Source organism: Tupaia chinensis, unplaced genomic scaffold (assembly GCF_000334495.1).
Source record: "Tupaia chinensis unplaced genomic scaffold, TupChi_1.0 Scaffold144018_1, whole genome shotgun sequence".
Classification (NCBI taxonomy): Eukaryota; Metazoa; Chordata; class Mammalia; order Scandentia; family Tupaiidae; genus Tupaia; species Tupaia belangeri.
In genome coordinates, this window is record NW_006203870.1 from 6,830 (window position 1) to 26,105 (window position 19,276).

General features: G+C 37.0%; 2 protein-coding genes and 1 pseudogene across 2 annotated transcripts; all 3 read left to right on the top strand.

Annotated features, from left to right (window-relative positions):
- The first annotated feature begins 328 nt into the window (after positions 1-328).
- LOC102499594 (olfactory receptor 5L1) lies at positions 329-1,264 on the top strand. The gene has a single exon (XM_006165748.1). The coding sequence runs from the start codon at positions 329-331 to the stop codon at positions 1,262-1,264; it is 936 nt and encodes a 311-aa protein (XP_006165810.1).
- Positions 1,265-7,379: 6,115 nt separating this feature from the next.
- LOC102503374 (olfactory receptor 5L2) lies at positions 7,380-8,315 on the top strand. Its single transcript, XM_006165755.1, has one exon. The coding sequence runs from the start codon at positions 7,380-7,382 to the stop codon at positions 8,313-8,315; it is 936 nt and encodes a 311-aa protein (XP_006165817.1).
- A 6,880-nt stretch (positions 8,316-15,195) lies between these two features.
- On the top strand, positions 15,196-16,134 carry LOC102500017 (olfactory receptor 5L1-like; annotated as a pseudogene).
- Positions 16,135-19,276: the final 3,142 nt, after the last annotated feature.

Here is a 19,276-nt window from a genome sequence, read left to right on the forward strand (position 1 = left end):
AAAGAGTTTACTAGGAAAAGTGACCGAAAGTCATAGAACAATAAAATTAATTAACTAATATTTTGACCTCTGCCTTACTAATCCAATACCAAAATCTAGAACAAACTAAAAGAATTATTTGTTACTTTGTTATTTTCTTTGATCTCTCAATGAAAATATAATCTTTATGCATCATTATTACAAAAAGTCTCTGATTTCTTTGCAGAGAGAATTAACTGTCCAACTTCTTCTGCCTTTCCTTTTTCAAGAGACAGGCAAAATAAATTTTAGGTCATGTAATGGAGAATATCTTTTAGCTTTTCTTTGCAACCTCAAGCAAAGTGGGAACATGGATGAGGAGAACTGCACCACCATGACAGAGTTCATTCTCCTTGGATTATCAGATGGCCCTGAGCTAAGGGTCTTCCTTGTCCTGCTGTTTCTTCTCATCTATGCAGTCACGGTCTTGGCCAACCTGGGCATGATCGCACTGATTCAGGTCAGCTCTCCACTTGACACTCCCATGTACTTTTTCCTCAGCCACTTGTCCTTTGTGGATTTCTGCTACTCCTCAATCATTGTGCCAAAGATGCTGGCTAATATCTTAACCAAGGACAAAAACATCTCCTTCCTGGGATGTGTGGCACAATTCTACTTGTTCTGTACGTGTGTGGTTACTGAGGTCTTCCTGCTGGCTGTGATGGCCTATGACCGCTTTGTGGCCATCTGTAACCCACTGCTCTACGTGGTCATCATGTCCCGGGAACTCTGCATAGAACTGGTTTCTTGCTGCTACCTCTGTGGAGCAGTGTGTTCTCTGATTCACTTATGTTTGGCTCTTGATATCCCATCTTATAGAGCAAATGAAATTAACCATTTTTTCTGTGATCTACCCCCTCTCTTAAGTCTGGCTTGTTCTGATGTCACCATAAATGAGGTTATGCTGTTCATTGTAGCCACATTCAATGAGACCATCACCATCATTATCATCTTCACCTCCTACCTGTTTATTCTCATTACCATTATGAAGATGCATTCTGCAGAGGGAAGATACAAGGCTTTTTCTACCTGTGCCTCCCACCTCACAGCCATCATTATCTTCCATGGAACAATCCTTTTCATTTATTGCCGGCCCAGTTCAGGCAACAGTGGAGATGATGACAAAGTGGCCACTGTGTTCTACACAGTAGTGATACCCATGCTGAACCCCCTGATCTATAGCCTGAGAAACAAGGATGTGAAAGAGGCTCTCAGAAAAGTGATGGGCTCCAAAGTATATTCCTAAGGAAGATTTTTATTAGCTGGACTGAGGATTCGGAAAAGGAGGGAGGAGGGAAATGGTGGGTTGACTAAATGGGCTGTAGTGTTGAAGTGCAGAGAATAGACAAGATGTGTGGTATCATGAGTGAGTCTTGTTGATGTACTTATCATTGCATCTCTTCAATTTACAAATGTAGAATTGAATGTGTTCATACTTTGCATCTCACATCTTTGCTTTTCATCAATCTATAACATTTCAAATAAATAAGGAGAAGGGCATGATAAGGACAAATTCTGTTATAAAACCTTCATAATTCTGACAAAGAGTTTATTACTTCCAATATCCATTATGGAAAGAATGGTTCTATTCAAAAAGCATTTTTGTTATTTTATAACATTGATCAGACCTCTTTGAGTTTCAGCACATGATGAAAATAATTCTAAACATATAGTTTTTTAAAATAATTTCACTGTTTATATTATTTATTTTATATTTATTGTTTACATTTTGGTTGTTGCAGTATCTAGTGTATGAAGAATTTTAAATACTATTCCATTTGTTAATTAAAAAGAAATTATTATGTTGTAAGAATCTTAGAAAAGTTCAAGTACAAAACCTAGGAAGCATGAACAAGAATCTTAGAATAATCTCTAGCCCCAAATTAGTTCTCTCTCTCTGATCACTCTTCAAGACCTAGGTATGGAAACTTCCTAGGTTCCAAATAATGTTGTAAGTCTAATATTTTCTCTAATATATTCTATAAAGAATGTTTTTCTTTGCTAAGTTGTCATAGAAACTAATATTAGGTTCTCCTGGGCAGCTTACTTCAAGAGGAATTTAAATAATAAATAATAATTTATCTTAGAAGTTGGAGATCTTGGTGACCTGGAAGAATGGAAAGGGTGATTCAGAATTTGAGTAAGATTTGTGGGAAATGTTAAATGATTGAATCATAGGAATATGATTAAGTTCACTTATATATTTATCTACCCCGGGACCAATTACAATATTTAAGAAAAAAATAATATTTAAGATTTCTATTGTTAAATTAATTTTAAGTATTATATTCTTTTTGATACTACCTTGAATAGTAGTTTTCTAGATTTGAGTTTAAGATTATATTTTGCAAGTATATAAAAATAAGATTGTCTTGTATATTGATTTTTTAATCTTACAACCATGAAGAACTTGTTAGTTTTTTCACCTTTTTTAACCTTTCCCATCCTCTTTTGTAATATATTTAAAAAGTTTGTTCTATGCTCTCTTTTGACTTATTATTTCGTACCTATTTAACAACCTGCAGTTATTTTCGAAGAGTTTACGATACACTTACATAATAAATCATCAGTCTTTTACAGTCCATAGCAAAGTTGTCTTCTCTAAATATTAATATATCATGCTACTGTTATACACTTTTTTATAGACTGTAAGTGACCTTTTATTAATTCCGTTTTATCCAAGTATGATATCTTTCAAGATAATTAAAATAAGAAAAATAAATAAACAATTTCTACCACTGACAGTGTCCTTAAGGGACAAAAGACCCTCTTGCCCCTTTTAGCTATGTATACCTTTCTTTGCAACCTGGATTCTTATATTTTAAATATCAGCTTAGCGCTGAAACCATTATTACCTAATAAGGTCAGATATCAAAGTCAATAATGCTTTATGTTTTAATTAAAAATATTTACTGGACTAGCCTGTGGTCTGGTGATTAAGGAGGCTCGATCTCATATGGCAGACTGTACGGGTTGAGTCTCAGGCCCAGTGGCTTGAAAAACACTTCAGGACCATGTGAATGTGTGCCCACATCCTGAAAGGAAGAAGATATGACGAAAAAGATACTGCTTCTTGACCATGCCCCATTGGGTTGGTTTCTTGCTCTCTCTTTGTCTCTCTGTCTGATTATAACACATGTGTGTGCCCTTTGGCAAACAAATTAAAAATAAAAATCTACTGAAGTCTCTTATTTTATAAGTGAGCAAAGAGAAACCTGAAGCCTCAAGTTGTAACTGGCCAGGTGACATATAGCTACAGGATGATCAGATTAATTAGAACTTAGATCTCTCAGCTCCAGGTCAGATATTCATCTTTCTCAGTCAGTATATGATCAACTTTCTGATGCTGAGGCCATATTGAAAGGTCCTGTGTTTATACTCTGGGTCTTCCTATGCACTCCAAGTGCCCAGGCAGTGTCTGTGATTCTGGCTATCTAACTTTGAGGGATATGGGGTGTGAATCACACTGTGAAGACACTGTTGGGGTGCCTGTCTGTCACTTTCTTGTCTCTTTTGTCTTCCTCGCTCTTGGAAAAAATACATACACATATACATACATACATACATATTTTTTTAATCTTGAAGATTAGGACCAGCAGACGGCATAAGAGTTATGTCGCTGGACTCCCATGCAGTCGACCATGATTCCACTCCCAGACCCAGTGGCTTAAAACTCACACCGGGCGCATGTGCATGCATGTCTGAAATCCTGAGACGAAAATGGAGGAGAAGGGGTTGCAGCATGGCCATCCCTTCTAGGGGGTGACTTCTTGTTTTCTGTCTCTCTAGTGAGCACACACATCCTATAGCAGAAATCTGCTCTAAAAAAAAGAAAATCCTGATGATATTCCATAGAGATTAATTACTTTTAGTCTTATATAGCACATATTTTAGTTCAATGTTTATTAATTCTGTTATACCATAGAGATTAATTATTGCTTCAATAAGGGATGTATTTCCCAGGAGTTTAAGTTAAATTAAGTCTCTAATCATGAACTATACACACCTAACACCTTCAGTTCCGGGCACCAAATATTAGTACTTCAGGTTTGTTGACTAGAGATAGGTTCTGCTTACTTGAAAATGGAAATACTACAGAATATTTATGAGAAACCATATGCTGTGAATTTAGATTTTAAAAGACATTCACCCTTTTGTCTGAGAGGTAGTTGTTAGAAAATTAGAACAAAGGGACCAGCAGTTGGTGTAATGGCTATGTCTCTGGACTCCCATATAGTCGACCGCAGTTCGAGTCCCAGACCCGGTGGCTTAAACTCATGCTGGGAGCATGTGCATGCTTGCCCAAGATTCTGAGAGGAGAATGGAGGAGAAGGGATTGTGGTGTGGCCATACTTCCTGGGGCATGATTTCTCACTTTCCTTCTCATCGTGTCTGTCTCTCTCTCTCTCTCTGGAGAGCACATGCACCCTAAGGCAAAAAACCTCTAAAAAGATAAAATGAAGTAGAGAGAAAGAAAAGAGAAAAGAAAATTAAAACAAAATTTTACATAATATCAAATGTGTATGAAAAAAATGTAGAGGAAATGAAATAACGTTCTCTATGACATGACGTTTTCTATGTCCTTCTGTCCCTCACTCCACCATGCTCTCCTCCTTTCTTCAATTTCCTTAATAAAATCAATACAATATGACCAAAAAAGGAGCTTTAAATTACCACTCTAATTCTTCCAGTTGAATTAATGTGCCTGACATCTGGTCATATGGATTTGAGGCATGTAAATATTTTCTGTGAAAGAAGGAGATGAATAATTTGGGGTTTTCTTTCGGTTTGCCATCGACTTGCTTCCTATTATCAGCATAGAATATTGGCAATAAAATTTTAAAGATGGGAATCAGCAGTTAGCGTAATGGCTATGTCTCTGGACTCCCATGTAGTCGACCACGGTTCATGTGCTGGACCCGGTGGCTTAAAACTCATGCCGGGAGTGTGTGCGTGCATGCCCAAGATCCTGAGAGGAGAATGGAGGAGAAGGGATTGCATTGTGACCATCCCCCCAGAGAGTGATTTCTCACTTTCTGTTTCTCTGTCTCTCTCTGTCTGGCGAGCACATGCGCCCTATGGCAAAAACCTCTCCCCCCCCAAAAAAAAAAAACTTTTAAAGAGAGTTTTCTTTTAACTCAACCAATATCTCCTTTATTATTTTTAACTTACTTTTTGATCAGGTGATGGAGAAAAAATTATTTCTGGACTATAATTTTTGCACTTAAAATTATTAATAGTTCAAGATATGGAAAAAATATTGAGCTGTGCTTTTAGATCAGAATCACAACATTCAATTTTCATTACACATGTGTACATAAAGTATTGTATGTATACTGACAGTCTAGGAAAAATGAGGGACAGTAAGATTCCTCATTGCCTTTTCCTTAAAGAAAGTCAAAGATGATAGTTTACATAGAATAAACAGTTTAACCACTTTACTCAAACAAACAACTTTTGAGTAAGTTTGGAAAGTTTTTACGCTCTTCTTTTTCAATGTGGATAAAGTATTTTTACGTTGTAGCAAACAAAATTAAACTGATAACATATGATATATCCACATGTATTCACATTTCTGCATATACATTCTCATTTATCTATATACATACACGAACTATACTATAGATATCTGCTTTTCTTTTTGAATTTTTTAAGGCTTTTGCTTTAGGGTGCATCCTCTTGCGGGGATGACCATGTTGCAATCCCTTCTCATCCATCTCCCTCCTGGGATTTTGTCTATGCATGCACACAAGCCCAGAGTGAGTTTCAAGCTGTCAGATCCTGGACTTGAACCATGCTCAGCCATGTGGGATTTCAGTGTCTTAACCACCCGCTAGTCCCAGATATCTGCTTTTCTTACTTAACAATTTTCAAAACATAATTTCAAATAGCATGATAATTTTCACCCTTAGAATCTATGTATTTTGAATTCAATTTTCTATTGTTAATATCACAAACAATGCTTTGATGTATCTTTGAACGTAGTTTTCCACACATTTTGAAATATAATTAAATATTTCTCTTATCACTAAAAATAAAATCTCTCATTAAAAATATCATTTAATTTCTATTGTTTTCAGTGCAAAGATGTTGGATAAATGCTTCTTAATAATTTGCAGAAAAAAATTACCGAAGCATTTCATTTTTCTGAATTATAATGAATTAAATCTATCTTTAAAAGTTTTTTTCAATGATTTTCTTCAGCTTTTTTTTTTTTTTACCATGATGCCAAAAATAATTTTTCTTGTCAGGCAGTGAGACAGTGAGAGAAGAGAGAGTATACATCCACCCCAAAGGGTCTGGTGATGCTGCAATCCAGTTCACTCCATTTGCACATCCTGTTAGTCTTCTGGGCAGTCCTGTTGCCACTGAAGCTGAAATTCGAAACAATGTCAGTTATGTGAATCTGGTCTTCTCTGCAGAGTACATAACCACTTGACTTTGGGGTTAGTCACTTTTATTTTGTACTGTTTTGTTCTATGTTAAGATAAAGTCTTGCTTTTCATAATCTGCTTGCCTCAGCCTTCCTGCTGGGCTTACATGCATATACTAGCGCACTCCACTTCATTTCTTAGATGTGGTCTGTCTGCGCTCCCCAGACCATCCTCTAGCCCCACTGCTCCTGCCTCAGTCTGACAAGTTGCTGGAATTACAGGTGCAGACCACCTTGCTTGACCTTTGGTTAGACAAGGAATCAAACTGGGCCTCCCAAATGGTCCTACCACGCAGAGGACAGTCATGGCAGCTCCAAGCACTGTTGCTACGAACCACTTAGATAATAAGATAATTATAAATTATTATGGTTTTCAGCCTATTCTTAATTCTTCTTTTTATTTATGCATAATTCCAAATTTACAAACCACTGTACTCAAAGAAATTTGCCAAATCCCCAATAATAGATTTATAGAAAACTTTACCTGCTGCAAATTTACATTACTAATAGATTGGATAATAATGACAAAAATAATCTTTAACCTGTGTGGAGCTAATTTAATTTATTGGTAATAGGGGTTGATTTAGATGCAGCATTAAAGCTTATCATTAACTTTATTTTAAAGCCCATTGAACTACCTAACATTATTGATCATCTGAATTAAGTTGTAGATATTAATGGCTGGGAATCATTTTTGGTTATTGCTGATGCTTTAATTTTCATCAGTGGGGTCCACTGAGATATTTAACAATGTAAATTTTTAAAGAATCTTTTAACTTTTAAAATTGGACAGTTGTGTTTTCTTTACACCTTATACATTCTTCAGGTTTGATATTATTTTCTGATTTTAGGATGAATTTATGTTCTTCCTTCTCAGAAGAAGGACAGATCTTATCATTTGTTTTCCCTAACCTGTATTAGGGTGGCAATGGTGGAGGAGAACTGCACTACCGTGACAGAGTTCATTCTCCTTGGATTATCAGATGTCTCTGAGCTGAGAGTCTTTCTTTTCCTGTTGTTCCTCCTCATCTACACAGTCACAGTTTTGGCCAACCTGGGCATGATGGCACTGATTCAGGTCTGCTCTCCACTTCACACTCCCATGTACTTTTTCCTCAGCCACTTGTCCTTTGTGGATTTCTGCTACTCCTCAATCATTGTGCCCAAGATGCTGGCTAATATCTTATCCAAGGACAAAAACATCTCCTTCCTGGGATGCATGGTCCAATTCTATTTGTTTTGTGCCTACGCAGTCACTGAGGTCTTCCTGCTGGCTGTGATGGCCTATGACCGCTTTGTGGCCATCTGTAACCCACTGCTGTATATGGTAGTCATGTCTCAGAAGCTCTGTATGGAGCTTGTATCTTGCTGCTACCTCTGTGGATCGGTATGTTCTTTGATTCACTTATGTTTGGCTCTTAACATCTCATCCTATAGGTCAAATATTATTAACCATTATTTCTGTGATATACCCCCTCTCTTAAGTCTGGCTTGTTCTGATGTCACCATGAATGAAGTACTGCTGTTCATTGTAGCCACGTTCAATGAAACCATCACCATCATTATCATCTTCACCTCCTACTTCTTTATTCTCATCACTATTATGAAGATGCATTCTGCAGAGGGAAGATACAAGGCTTTTTCCACCTGTGCCTCCCACCTCACAGCCATCATTGTCTTCCATGGAACAATCCTTTTCATTTATTGCCGACCCAGTTCAGGCAACAATGGAAATGCTGACAAAGTGGCCACTGTGTTCTACACAGTAGTGATACCCATGCTGAACCCCCTGATCTATAGCCTGAGGAACAAAGATGTGAAAGAAGCTCTCAGAAAAGTGATGAATTTTAAATTGTATTTCTAGAGGTTTCATTAATGACACAGAATATTACAAAGTAGAAGGAGGTGGAGGGATGATTAAGTGGAGAGCACAATAAAAAGCTAGGGTATTATGAGTGAATCTTGTTGATGCCTTTGTGCTTCTTTGATTTTTAAGTGTAGGATTGACTGTATTCATAATTTGCTGTCCTCATCTTTGCTTTTTGTCCATCTGCAATGCTTTATATAAATAGGAGTAATGGCATTATTTGAACAGAATTAATTGTACAACCTTCGTTAAGTCTGATGAAGAGTTTATTCGTTCCAATATCCATCATGAAGCCATGGTTCTTTTCAAAATAGAATTTCAGTTATATCATTGATTACATCTCCATCAGTTTCAGCCCATGATGAGAAACTATATGAAGGTATACATACATATCTTTTAATATTTTATCTTTTATTATTTTATGTTTATTGTTTATTTTATTTTATTTAAATATTTTGGTTGGTACAGTGTCTAGTGTTGTTGAAACTTTAGATGCTATCTCAGTGATAAAAGGAGAAAATTATATCATAAGAAATTTAGAAAAATTAAATGACAAAATCTAGGAAGCTTCTAGAAAGACCTTCAAATAATCACACACAAAAGTTAGTTCTCTCTCTCTCTTGCTCTCTCTTTTTCTTTCTCTGCCTCTCTTTCTCTCTCTGTTCACATACACACACACACACACACACACACACACACATATATATGCATGTATATGTATATTTTCAGGTGATATCATATAGAAACTGTTACTGGAAATTGTATCCTTTCTGATTAGGCTTCCCTTTTTTTATTTTTATCCAAATTCTCCAATTCATGTGAATCACAAATTCACTGTCACTTCTAAGTGGGATGCTGAGCTCTGTAATGTTTTTCACGTTTGTCTTAGTGAATGTCCTTTTTCTTTCTTTTATCATCACTTTGTATAGCTAAATCACATCTCTTCTTTCAACCCTGATTCATATGCACCATTGAAATTTTTTTTTCCATTTTATTTTTTAAAAGATTTTTGCTATAGGGTATATATGCTCACAAGAGAGGCAAAGAGAGACAAAGGGACAGAAAATGAAAAATCAGCAGAGAGAGACAAAGGGACAGAAAATGAAAAATCAATCACTCTTCATCCCCAGGGATGATGGCCACACCACAGTCCTTCTCATTCTCTTCTTGGGATTTTAGGCATGCATGGACACCTGCCTGGCATGAGTTTTATGCAACAGGGTTCAGGATTTGAACTGCAGTCAACCACATTCAAAGTCCAGCAATGTAACCATTACACCGTCTACTGGTCCCTCCATGATATTGTATGTTGTTACCTATGGTAATATGGAATTGGCTCAAAATTGTCCCACATCATCATGCATATTTTTCACCAATAAGAATTCAATTAGAAAAATAAATCCCTAGAGGAATTATTATCTGAAAGGTAAATATTGAAAGCCTGGCATGAGCAAGAAGGGACTGCAAACACCATCCCAATAACACAAACTATGTGTTCATTTGCAGATTGTTAACTACAGGAAGCAGATATTGGCTTCATGATGCCAGAATGTAGGAGAAGTTCCTCCATTCAACTGCAGTTAGGGTCTTGAGGAAAAGTCATAACTGTCTATGGGTCTGAGACTTTGAGGCTGGATTAGGACATGGCAGTTTTTAGACCTCTGATAATATGCCCCACCAGGATCTATGGACACCAAAATGGACTATGACAGACTGATGCTCCTATCTCAGAAGGAAGCATGATAGAAATTGGAAGAAGTCACCAAGGGTCTAATGTGCCTGGATTCATTTTCCCTGGGGCATAAGATTTGCAATAGCACAGTGCCCAAAAGAGAAGGGAGCGGAAAAGAGACCAGCTATGATAAACACCACTTTTGAGGGGTCTACAGTTTGTGATATAAGGGGATTCTTTTCCCTCTCCTCATCTCAGGAAGCATTATGTAACTCTCTGTATCTGACCACTTAAGTAAGCATCCGACTGTTGATCTTTACCTCATTATATGACATACTTAAACCAAATGTGATGATGGTGTAGTCACCTTTTAAGGTCTAGGTAAGGGAATTCTCCATAGTTCCTAATTATATGATGTCTAATAATTTTTCTCTCAAATTCTGTAAAATAATGTGTATTTTCCTTTCTGATATAGCCATAGTAACTAATATGAAACTCTACTGAGCAACTTATTTTAAAAGAAATTTTAGTTATAGTAAGTTATCGTAACAGTTAGTGACCTTGGTGACTGATGGAATGAAAACGTGATTTGGAATTTGGATAGGGTGTGCAGGAGAGTTAGTTATACTGATACATGACTGAACTATAGGAATATTGATCTGCTATTTAAGTTCACTTATATATTTACCTTACACTAACATAATGATAAGGCTTTTCTAATGTTTAGCATTTAAATTTTCTATTCTATTAAATTTATATATGTATATCATATTTTTATGCCATTATGAATGCAACTGTTGCCTTAATTTCACTTTCAGAAATTACTTTACTACTATACATGTAAGATTGTTCTGTGTATTGATTTTGTATAGTGTGACATTGATGAACCAGCTCCATTTCCAGTTCTAGGATATGATGTGTGTGTGTATGTGTTGCTTTGGAATTTCTACATAAAGATCATGTAGTCTGAATAAAATTAGTTTTATTTAAAATCTAAATGACTGACAGACTGGTTTTACTCTTTCAACAATGATTTTTCAAGATAAAATTATTAAATATCAGATCACTCAACTTATTTTTCTTATTTTGATTTTATTTTAGTTAATTTTATATGGTGAGATTTATGTATTGATTTTTTATCATTTACAAGTTATTTTTATAGCTTCTTGATACTATGTTTTATTTACTTTAGGTATATGGTGAATCATAAAATTTTGTAGTATGTGATTTTTCCAATATTGTGATTTTCATACTATTTGAATTTTCTAGTTCTTTACTACATATGTTTAGCATTGGTCTGTCAATTTCTGTTTTTTAGGAATTATTTTATTACATTTTATTCATTATTGTTATTATTGTTAATTTGACCAGAGAGAACCAGAGAGAAAGAAGGAGGGAAACTGAGAAGGTAAGTCTCCAGGTCTGGGACTCAAACCATGGTTAGCCAAGTGGGAGTCAAGTGCCTCAAACCACCGCACCATCTTCTGGCCCTATTCTGTCAATTTCTTTAAAAAAAATTGATTGACATTTTGTATAGGGTTTTATTGAATCTATTGATCAAATTAGGAAGTCTTAATACTCTAACAATATTGAGACTCTCAGTCAATACATTTAGAATTATTCAGGGCAGACACTCTGTCCTCTCTGGTCAATTTTTTTTTTAAAAAAAGCAAAATAAGTAAATAAAGTTAAACAAAATAATTCTTTAACAATTTTTAAAAATAATTATATATGTTCATGAATTGACTTCCTCATCATTATGAGATGATTCCTTATCTTAGGAAAATTTCTTATCTAAAGTTTGTTTAGTTTTTTATTATAATAGCCACTCTGTATTTCTTTCAATTATTACTCCATGCAATTTTTTTTTAAAAAAAAGCAATATTTCTTTCAATTATTACTCCATGCAATTTTTTATCCTCCCCTGCCCGTTTCCACCCCCAGCCATGCAGGCAGCACAAGGGGCAGTGTCCCTCCACCCAGGTCTTTCTTTTTCCCACAGAACATGTGTGCTTGCTAGAGCAAGACAAAGAGAAGAATAGTGAGAAATCATTCCCTGGGAGGATGGTCACACCCAGTCCCTTCTCCTCCTTTCTCTCCTTGGGATTTTGGGCACACATGCACACACACTCAGTGTGATCTGAGAGTCAAACTATGGTCATCCATGTGGGAATCCAGAACCTTAACCACCAGACCACACGCTGCTCCTTGATATTTATATCTCTTTAAAATTAGGTATATTTTCAAATAGCACCGAGGATTATTTTGTTGTTGTTGTTCATTTTTTTTTCTTTCATGTCTAATCTAATGATCTTCATCTTTTAATTTTCATGTCTAGAGTACTTTTAATATTATTACTGATATAGTTAAATTTAGTCTAAAATCTTAGTACTTTATATTTCTCTTATCTATCCCTTTCTCTTTCATTCACTTTTCTGTCTTCTTTAAGAATAAAATTATCTTTAATAATTTCATATATGTTTTCATCCTTTTTGATTTACTTTATACCTACTTAAAAGATGGTAATGAGTTTTCCAAAAATATGCAATAATCTTGTTTAACATATCATCAATCTTGTATAGGTCATAAAAAAAGTTAAATTCAAAATCTTATCTTATTCATCATACTATTGTCAAACACTTTTGTTGTTGTTGTTGTTGTTTTTGCTATAGGGCATGTGCACTTGCTAGAGAGAGACAGAGGTGGAGAGAAAGAGAGTGAGAGGGAAAGTGAGAACTCAACCCCCAGGGGGGATGGTCATTCCACAATCTTTTTCTCTTGGTTCTCCTCCTGAGATTTTGGGCATATACTCACAGCCACCTGGTGTGATTTTCAAGCCATTGGGATCAGGACTCAAATTGCATAGCCAGCCATGTGGGCTCTAGTGCCTTAAACTCCACATCACCAGGCCAGCAGGTGGTGTGGTAGTTAAGGCATTGAAGTCCCACTTGAATCTTTGTGATATGATTCCTAAAAATGGCAGCTAAAAAACAAGTCATACTGGGTACATGTGTGTGCATGACCAAAATCCAAGAAGAATGTAGGAGAAGGGATTGTAGTGTAGACATTGCCCCCTGCATGGTGAGTTCTCATTTTCCCTCTCTATACCTCCCTGGCGCATACATGCACCCCATATGAATAAAAACCTTAAAACAAAACTCAACCCCACCTGCTGGTCCCAAAAACTTTTATTTGATAAACTATGAATGCCATTTTATACATATTGCTCTTAAAAAGCTGATGATATTCCACAGTTGTTAATTCTTTTCAAGATTGCATCACATCTATTTTAGTGCAATTTTTATTTATTTTTCTATATCATAGAGATTAATCATTGTTTCACATAAGGGACCCATTTCTCTGGAGTTTAAATAACAGCATGAGTGTCTCATTATGGTACTACACACATCTGTCATCTCAGTTCCAGGCACCAAATGTCTATACCACAGGTTTGTTGGTTATAACTAGATTCTGCTTACTTGAAAGTGCAACTCTGAATGTATTTTCTGAACAAAATAAATATTGTAAATATATACTGATCTCATCTCTCTTCTAATCAGAGAATATATATGAGAAATCTTATGCTATACAATAGTTCTTAAAACTTTTTTGTTTACTAGATTGAGAGATATTTTCTTTTTTTTCACATAAAAATTTTTTAGTTTACTAATCCTCTCATGAAAAATCTGCACAATCACCACAAATAGTCATTGAAGAATCTTTACTCCTTCGACTGTTCTCCAATCTCCAGCTCACTTTTTACCAGCACCAACATTGGCCTTTGCAGTCCCCCTGACTTTCTTCATTCTGTTCTTTTGTTCCTTTCGCTGTTTTCTTGACGTCTTTTTCTTCTCATAAAGGCCATGTCTTGCAAGTCTATGTTCGGGTTCATTTTTTCTCTACATAATCCAAAGAATTGGAAATTATGCCAAAGCCATTCGTCTTGCCACCACTGACCTGGGTTCTGAACCCAAACACAAAGATGACATGTGGTGTGGTCTTGTACATCTTTGCTAGTTTTTCCCAAATTTCTGTCTTAAGTACTGTTGCCTTCCCTGGGTGAAGGACATCAATGACCATTTGTTTCCTCTGAAGTAGTCGGTTGGTCATGAATTTCCTGGTTCAGATAGTTACTGTGTAACTGTGTTACATGATGGCAGTATGTCCTCAAGCAGCCAGGGAGGAAAAAAGTGAGAGGTATTTTCTTGGAAATTAGAATAATGTATAATACCAAGCACTGATGTGTATGTAAAAAAGAGTAATGTTGGGACCAGCAGTTAGCATAATGGCTATGTCGCCGGACTCCCATGTAGTCGACCGTAGTTCGTGTCCCAAATCCGGTGGCTTAAAACTCACGCCGGGCGCGTGTGCGTGAGTGCCCAGAATCCTCAGAGGAGAATGGACGAGAAGGGATTGCTTCGTGGCCATCCCCCCAAGGGATGATTTCTCGCTTTTTGTCTGTCTGTCTGGCGAGCACACACGCCCTATAGAAAAAAAAAAAAAAAAAAAAAAAACCTCTCCAAAAATAAAAGAGTAATGTCAATGGTAAATATACTCTATATCCCCCCTAATCCTCCTTTTTTTTCACACCAACTTCCTTAAAGAAATCTGCATTTTATGGCCAAGCAAAAGTTCATAATAACTCTAACTCTGCAAGATTAATTAATTTGCCAGGACCAAAAGCTGGCAGAATGACTATGTCACCATTTGTATAGCAAACTGCCTGACATGATTAATCATTTAATGGTACTGTAGAAGTTAATGGCTGGGGGACCAGCAGTTAGCGTAATGGCTATGTCGTTGGACTCCCATGTAGTCAACTGTGGCGTGGCCATCCCCCCTGGGGGGTGATTTCTTGCTTTCTGTCTCTCTGTCACTCTCTGTCTGTCTGGCAAGTGCACGTACCCTATAGAAAAAACAAAACAAAGCAAAACAAAAATCCTCTCCAAGAAGTTAATGGCTGGGAATCATTTCTGGTTATTGCAGACATTAAAATTAATTTTTATCAGTGGCACCCACTTAGATATTTAACATTGAGAATTATTTTGACAATATCGTAATGTGTTGAAAATTTGACAAATGTGTTTTCCTTACCCTACACTGAATTTGATATCTTCTGATTTTAACAGAAGCTCGTTGTGTTCTCTCTTGTTCTCTTCGCAGGAGCACGGAATTTATCATTTGTTTTCTCTAACCTGACTTCGAATGGGAATTATGGAAGAGAACTGCACCACCACGACGTAATAATTCATTCTTCTTGGATTATCAGATGTCCCTGAGTTTAGAGTCTTCCTTTCCCTGCTGTTTCTCCTCATCTATGTAGTCACAGTTTTGGCCAACCTGATTACACTGATTCAGGCCAGCTCTCCACTCCACACTCCCATGTACTTTTTCCTCAGTCACTTGCCTTTTGTGGATTTCTGCTACTCTTCAATCATTGTGCCAAAGATGCTGGCTAATATCTTAACAAAGGACAAAGCAATCTCCTTCCTGGGATGCATGGTGCAGTTCTATTTATTTTGTGCCTATGCAATCACTGAGGTCTTCTTGTTGGCCATGATGGCCTATGACCGCTTTGTGGCCATTTGTAACCCACTGCTCTACGTGGTAGCCATGTCTCAGAAGCTCTGTATGGAGCTCGTATCTTGCTGCTACCTCTGTGGGTCGGTCTGTTCTCTGATTCATTTATGTTTAGCCCTTGACATCCCATCCTACAGGTCAAATGTGATTAACCACTTCTTCTGTGATCTACTCCCTCTCCTAAGTCTTGCTTGCTCTGACGTCACCACAAATGAAGTGCTGCTGTTCATTGTGGCCACTGTCAATGAGATCATCACCATCACTATCATCCTCACTTCCTATCTGTTTATTCTCATCACCATCTTAAGGATGCGCTCTGCTGAGGGAAGACGCAGAGCTTTTTCCACCTGTACTTCCCACCTCACGGCCATCATTGTCTTCCATGGAACAATCCTTTCCACTTACTGCAAGTCCAGTTCAGACAATAGTCTGGATATTGACAAAGTGACTACAGTGTTCTACACAGTAGTGATACCCATGCTGAACCCCCTGATCTATAGTCTGAGGAACAAGGATGTGAAAGAAGCTCTCAGAAAAGTGGTGGGTTCCAAAAAATATTCCTAGAGAATGTATTTGTTTTTCTCAGGACTATAAACTGTATGTGTATCTAGATAAAGGAAGTTCCACAGTATCAAATCATATGGTTAGACTTAGACTTTTCTCACATATTTTCCTTAGCTACTTTTAGTCATAGTAATAAATCTGAAGCTCTATTGGGCAGTTTAAATCTGAAGCTCTATTGGGCAGTTTATAGAAGGCATTTTAGTCACGGATGGTAAGTATTCTCAGCTACTGGTAACCTTGATCTGGCAGAAAGGAAAGTGTGATTCAGATTTTGGGAAGAAGACAGGAGTATAAATGATTGAATTATGAAGATACAGATCTGACTTCTTTGTTTTTGGAGGTTTGTGCCTTAGGGTGCATGCACTTGCTGGAGAAATAGAGACAGTGAGAGGGAAAGTGAGAAATCACCTCCCTCCCAGGGGGGATGGCCACACCACAATCAAAGATAAAAAGCCAATGAATAAATATTTAATGCTAAGCAATGTAAGCCAGACTCTGAAAGACATACACTGTATATCCTTGCACAATGCATACCAAATGTCTGCATTTTGTGGCAGAAATTGAAAAATCTGAAGATACAATAGACTTTTTGTATAAAATAGTAGGGAGGTAAATGTAGATACCAGAGACTGTAAGGGAGGGGAGTGGGTGGTAGAGGGTGATTGGGAGGGATAGAGAAAGAAACTCGTAACAGACTAAAGTAAGTACAATCTCTGTTGAAAATGATGGCTATTGGTAAATCCATGATTTGATTATCATTTTTTGAAAAAAATGTATTGTGCACTATAGAGATGTATAATGATGAGATGTTAATAATTTTAAAAATTCAGGAAGCTTTTTCAGTTCCCTAGGTGTTCTCATCTTGGCCAATTATTAGTATGATATCACTCCAGAATCCACAATGGCCCGTATAGAGATCCTGGACTTTAGGACTTCAGGGACACACAGTTACTCTTACTTTAGTTTCGATACTCATCAATCTCCAAATTCTAGTAAGATACAGGCATATTTTTTCTTTTGTAAGAAACATTCAATTACTGTACATCACTACAGCTTGTAAAATCAACTTATCCAACATGAGTACACTTCACACAAGTCCAACTGAAGATATCATACATGTTATCAGTTGACAATCCTTCGTTTCACTGTCCCTTAAATGTATTGCCTCTTTATTTTTTTCCTTGATTCCTTTCCTCTTACTCTCTCCCATATCCCACCCTCTTTCCACACTGTCTCCAGTATCCATATCGATTTTCTATGCTCCTCTATCCTCTATAATCTTTCAGTTTTTCGTATATAAAAATTGACTTTATGCTTTCTTTTCTTCTTTCCTCTTTTTTCTTTGTTTTTAAGAGGCTTTTGCCATAAGGTGCATGTGCTTGCCAGAGAGTTTTAAAGACAAACAGTGAGAGCAAAAGTAAGAAATTGCTCCCAGCAGGGATGACCACACCATAATCCCTTCTTGTCCATTCTCCTCTTGGGATCTCGGGCACACGCAAGCCACCAGGTCCAGGATTTGAACTGTGGTCAGTCATGTGGGAGTCTAGTAATGCAACCACTATGCCACCTGCTAGCCCTGACTTACCATTCCCTAGCAAAAAGTAAATCTTCTTTATATACAGTTTCACAAAGAACAAAATTAAAAATCAATTTCTCAGGCAGCTTGGTGACACAGAGATGACTTCCTCAAGGAAAGCTGGGTCCCACATGGCAACCGTGATTCAAATCCCCAGTCTGGTCCACCTGGAAATATAGTACACATGCATGAGTGTGCTCAAGACCTGACGGGATGGAAGACTGGAGGACAGGAAAGGTAGCATGATTAGATCCTGTGGTGAGTGCTCCTTTCCCTCTCTCATTTTCTTGTATGCTTACGTATAGCCTATCATAAATAATTTTTTTAAAAATCAGGGTTTTTGTTCTCCCAGTATTTCTTTTTCTTTTTTTTTTTCTTTTCTTTTCTTTTTTTTTTTGAGAGTTTTTTGCTATAGGGCGCGTGCACTCGCCAGCCAGACAGAGAGAGACAGAGAGACAGAAAGCGAGAAATCACCCCCCGGGGGGATGGTCACGCCGCAGTCCCTTCTCCTCCATTCTCCTCTTGGGATCTTGGGCACGCGCCTGGCATGAGTTTTAAGCCACCGGTCCGGGACCCGAACCGTGATCGACTACGTGGGAGTCCAGCGACATAGCCATTACGCTAACTGCTGGTCCCCTTCTCCCAGTGTTTCTTTTTTTTTGTTTTTGAAAGATATTTTTGTTGACATATAGTCATTTTGCATATTACATATACAATGTGACATTTTTTTAAAGAGGGTTTTACTATAGAGCATGTGTGCTCACCAGAAAGGCAGAGAGAGACAGAGAGACAGAAAGTGAGAAATCACCGCCCTAGGAGTGATGGCCACTCCACAATCCCTTCTCCTCCATTCTCTTGGAATGTTGGGCACGCACCCACATGTGCCCAGAGTGAGTTTAAGCCACTGGGTCCAGGATTTGAACTGTGGTCGACTACGTGGGAGTCCAGCAACATAGCTATTATGCCAACTGCTAGTCCCCAATGTGACCTTTTAATAAAAGAATATAATGTTAATCATTAAATCAGGATGATTTGTATATCCACTACCTCAGTCACTTATTATTACTTTTTATTGGGAGCACTCCTTTTAAGTTACACTGAGATATGTGATACATTAGTCTTAACCATATTCCCCAACTGTATTTATAATATTTGGAATCATTCCTCTTTCTATCTATAATTTTGTTTCCATTAATCAGGATCAATCTCACCCTGCCCCACCACTTGTCTATATGTTTCTTCATAGGTAATTTCTTCTGTTACCACAGAAATAATTGAGACACACTGAGCACTTCCTAGCACATCTGAAGAGCAAACAAATGAAAGTTTCTTTTGCATTTCCTTAATTTGTGTGTGTGTATGTGTGTGTGTGTGTGTGCATGTGTGTATTCAGATTTACCTCTTATTTACAAACTGTAGGAATTCATATGCATTTTTCATTTTTTTAAAGTTGTTCATGTATTAAATTGACAACGATTGTATGTATTTAGGGGTATGATGCTATAGTTTGATACATGTATACAATATATAATGATCAGTTTCTTTTTTTTTCTTTTTTTTTTTTTT